A 3,314-nucleotide genomic window follows, 5' to 3' on the forward strand; every position below is an offset into this window, starting at 1 on the left:
GAGAGGCATCAAGATACTTTATAGCAACTGGTGGTAGCTTGACAGGTGCTGAAGGACAGCAAAAAGCTCAAGAGCATGAGGAGCAACTACAGGAATCATCTAGACCACGGACTCGAAGGCCACCAAGATGCAGTAATTGCAATCAAACAGGCCATAATCGGCTTAAATGCCCTAGTAAACAGTCTCCTTCTTTATATAGTCAAATTCATTAAATTTGGTTGCAAAATGCTTCAAGATTTACGGTTGTGTTGGTGGTTGAATTTTTTTCTCGGGGACCGCGCAGCTCGGTGGTCCGCGCAGCTCGGTGGTGGATTACGTTACTGTTAAGTCCTGACGTAACTCCTCTATCGCCTGCAGATAGATTCCCAAGGAACATTAATCCAATAAATAAACTAGACTGGATAGAGTCTATCTATCCTATTCCTCCACGTGAGGAAGAGAGTAGAGATCCTGCTAGGTAGCTAGTTAGGATGCTTAAGTCTAGGGCCCAAGATGACTTAGGTACACCGTACCTACGTCCAAATTATAAGCTAAGACCGAGGCTCTTATTATAATGGTATAGTTAACAGCTATTAGTACTTAAACCGGACGATATCACACGGAGTATTTATTAATAGAGAACCGAGTCAGTGACTTCATCCATTAATATTAATAGCCCATCTTTTATGCTGCAGGCAGCTGTCTAATGTTCCGTCTGTATTTCATTTTTTACCACTCCACCGGTTTTGTATAGTAAATGGCAATTTTTTTACTAACTAGTTGGACAAAAAGCTTTCATGCTTTCTTTTCATATGCATGCATGCGTTCGTTCCTGTTCAAGGATAGGACAGGATAGGGTTACCATCGGGATTTCCTAATTAGGAAGTTGAGCCTGATGATTTGGCGCTAGAGAGCTGCATGCGTATTCGAGGTGCTTCTTGCGACTACTACTCATCAACGGCTGTGAAAGGACGTTGGAGACTTAGCTTTATTCAAGGTTATATCGCCTTTCATTTCACTAATCTATGCTATAGGTTGTCTGGGTTGGATTTGGATTTGCATTGTGAGGTTAACTTAATAAAAATCAATTAGCTAGTGGAAATGAATGAATGAATGGCTATATGTATAAATAAATAAATACAACACACCACACCTTCCTATGGGCTGGTCCACACAATAGATTTTTTTTTGTCCATAGAAAAACTTGGTCATGTTCTGGAACAGAAATGCGACCCCAAGAACGTCAGAGCTTTTCAATCCCACATAGTGGAAATCCAGGCCACAGATCAATCAAATGAGTCAAATCGATCAGGCCACGCAATCGGAATAGATCGGGACCTCGGTGCACAGCGTAGCAGTGCCATCGTACGGATGGTCACAGAGCGTGTCGCAGACAGTGTTTTCAGGCGTGAAGACGAGGAACTCGTAGTTGGGCACCTGCAGACGGAACTGCTGGCTGACGTTGTCGTTGTCCTCGGAGGCCTTGTAGCCCGCGCGGCAGGCACAGTGGAAGTTTTTGCCTGTGTTGATACACGACGTCGTCGGGTCGCAGCTGTTCTGGCCCGAGAGAGGGTTGCAGGTGCCGCAGATGGGAGCCGGCGGGGGGTTGCTGTTAGCAACGGGGGAAGATGCCACCAGATGGGAGGCAATAAGAAGGAGAGAAGAGGTCAGGAAGAAGGTCTTCATGTTGGCTGATTTGTTGGTTTGTTTGTTGGTTGACGTAAAAGTCAGGAATGTCTTGCTAGAGCTGAGGTTGTTTGTAGGTGTCTGTGTAATAGATGAGGATGTTGATATGCTATAGATTCAAAGCAGAGAAGCCTTCCATTGACAGCCTTTATATATCTTCGACACAACTAGAAAACCAGCCGCCATTTCCGACATAGCCATCAGGCAGTCGAGCTGGATCAAGCTGAGCGCAGAGTTTTCTTCCTTCCATGGCTGCCCATGCATAATGTCTCATTCTGAGGTCGCTGTCTCTACGACCATAGGCTATCTCAGGGATGCTGGGCCCGGAATAGAAGTCGAGTGCATCTTCCAGCTGTACTCGGCCTCCCAGAGCCAAGGGATATGCCAAAACGGACCAATCTTCGATCACGGGCCTGCCTGCTGTTAGATAATATATTGCTCATGTATCTGGTCGCTTACTATGCTGAGCAACCTTTCTTGGCCCCTTGGAGAGAGGCTGTGAGCTGTAGTATTTCCCGATTGAGAAAGTTCAACGTGAGACGTGCAGTGGCGAAGTGTCATATGATTGACAAACCCGGGCCTGGTCCAGGATTTAGATCACTTGAAGAGATACTTTGAAGCTTGCTGAGGCTCCCAAAATCCGGGGCAGGCAATTTCCTAGCATGCTCGGAGATCGGACTCGTCGCATGCACCCAGCAGCAAGCGTCAGGCATTCCCAAGGGCTGGGCATCAATGCGGGGAAAGTAAGATCTCAAGAAATGACTGGTCGCCTTATGAAATAAACCCCCAAGATGAACATCCCTGTTTCTCCATCAGAGCCACGTAAGTACGTCATGCGGGGAGGCAGGGAGGGAGAAAGGGCGTGGAAGCTGAAAAAAAAGCAATTAGGCCTACCAAGTAAACGCGTTTTTCTATCTTTAGCATATTCCATCAAATCCATTGGACGCGGTACTGCAATCCAAGACAGATGTGTCTTGGTTCTTTCTGTCGTTTGTTCTGGATGGATGGGTTTCTGGTTTGGGTTTTGTCTGTTTCTCGCATCGGCATCGGATAGGACATGATATCAATCTGTTCCTTTTTTGCCCTCTTGGTAAAATTACCGATTGCGGTCTATTCCATATTGAATTCTTTGCCTTGGCGAGGATTTAGGACATGGTTTCTCTGCCGGAAGAGGGATGGAGTTCGAGTGTAAGAGAGCTGAATACGAGCTGGAAAACATGACCAATTACGGCAGTCCGGGGCAGTCATCAACGGACACAGACGTCACCATCCAATCGAATAACGTCTCGAATATGAGTAAGAAACTCTATGCTCAGTGTGAGATGGTAACGTAATCAATCACCGAGCGAAACAGATCACCGAGCGAAACACCCCACCAAACTACGCGACGCGCTCATCAACTTCAACCACCAAAATGCCACGCAAAACAGCAGATTCAGCAGTTCATCAAGAGGGCCGTATCTTGCTTGCAATTAAAGCTTTCAATGATGGTCAATTTAAAAGCATACGGGCTGCTGCACAGGCATATAATGTGCCACATCCAACACTCTACCACCGCCTACGCGGGCGTACTGCACGCGTAGATGCAACACCAAACAGCAAAAGCTCACTACCACTGAAGAATCTATGCTTGTCAAATGGATATTATC

At 46.4% G+C, this 3,314-nt stretch overlaps 8 protein-coding genes across 8 annotated transcripts; 5 read left to right on the forward strand and 3 right to left on the reverse strand.

The window, feature by feature from the left end:
* Positions 1-42: 42 nt before the first annotated feature.
* On the forward strand, positions 43-327 carry T310_6265 (uncharacterized protein; the record flags this gene model as incomplete). Its single annotated transcript, XM_013470895.1, has 1 exon — positions 43-327. A coding segment is annotated over one exon (285 nt), but the record flags the coding sequence as incomplete, so codon positions are not given.
* Positions 328-1,265: 938 nt separating this feature from the next.
* On the reverse strand, positions 1,266-1,646 carry T310_6267 (uncharacterized protein; the record flags this gene model as incomplete). Its single annotated transcript, XM_013470896.1, has 1 exon — positions 1,266-1,646. A coding segment is annotated over one exon (381 nt), but the record flags the coding sequence as incomplete, so codon positions are not given.
* Positions 1,288-1,782, reverse strand: T310_6268 (uncharacterized protein; the record flags this gene model as incomplete). Its single annotated transcript, XM_013470897.1, has 1 exon — positions 1,288-1,782. A coding segment is annotated over one exon (495 nt), but the record flags the coding sequence as incomplete, so codon positions are not given.
* Positions 1,783-1,807: 25 nt separating this feature from the next.
* On the forward strand, positions 1,808-2,092 carry T310_6270 (uncharacterized protein; the record flags this gene model as incomplete). Its single annotated transcript, XM_013470898.1, has 1 exon — positions 1,808-2,092. A coding segment is annotated over one exon (285 nt), but the record flags the coding sequence as incomplete, so codon positions are not given.
* On the reverse strand, positions 1,814-2,104 carry T310_6271 (uncharacterized protein; the record flags this gene model as incomplete). The annotated part of the gene is made up of 1 exon (XM_013470899.1): positions 1,814-2,104. A coding segment is annotated over one exon (291 nt), but the record flags the coding sequence as incomplete, so codon positions are not given.
* Positions 1,945-2,283, forward strand: T310_6272 (uncharacterized protein; the record flags this gene model as incomplete). The annotated part of the gene is made up of 1 exon (XM_013470900.1): positions 1,945-2,283. A coding segment is annotated over one exon (339 nt), but the record flags the coding sequence as incomplete, so codon positions are not given.
* Positions 2,284-2,447: 164 nt separating this feature from the next.
* On the forward strand, positions 2,448-2,726 carry T310_6274 (uncharacterized protein; the record flags this gene model as incomplete). Its single annotated transcript, XM_013470901.1, has 1 exon — positions 2,448-2,726. A coding segment is annotated over one exon (279 nt), but the record flags the coding sequence as incomplete, so codon positions are not given.
* A 260-nt stretch (positions 2,727-2,986) lies between these two features.
* T310_6275 (uncharacterized protein) lies at positions 2,987-3,314 on the forward strand (the record flags this gene model as incomplete). Its single annotated transcript, XM_013470902.1, has 1 exon — positions 2,987-3,314. A coding segment is annotated over one exon (328 nt), but the record flags the coding sequence as incomplete, so codon positions are not given.

The sequence above is a fragment of the Rasamsonia emersonii genome (assembly GCF_000968595.1).
Source record: "Rasamsonia emersonii CBS 393.64 chromosome Unknown ctg1118621760390, whole genome shotgun sequence".
Taxonomy (NCBI): domain Eukaryota; kingdom Fungi; phylum Ascomycota; class Eurotiomycetes; order Eurotiales; family Trichocomaceae; genus Rasamsonia; species Rasamsonia emersonii.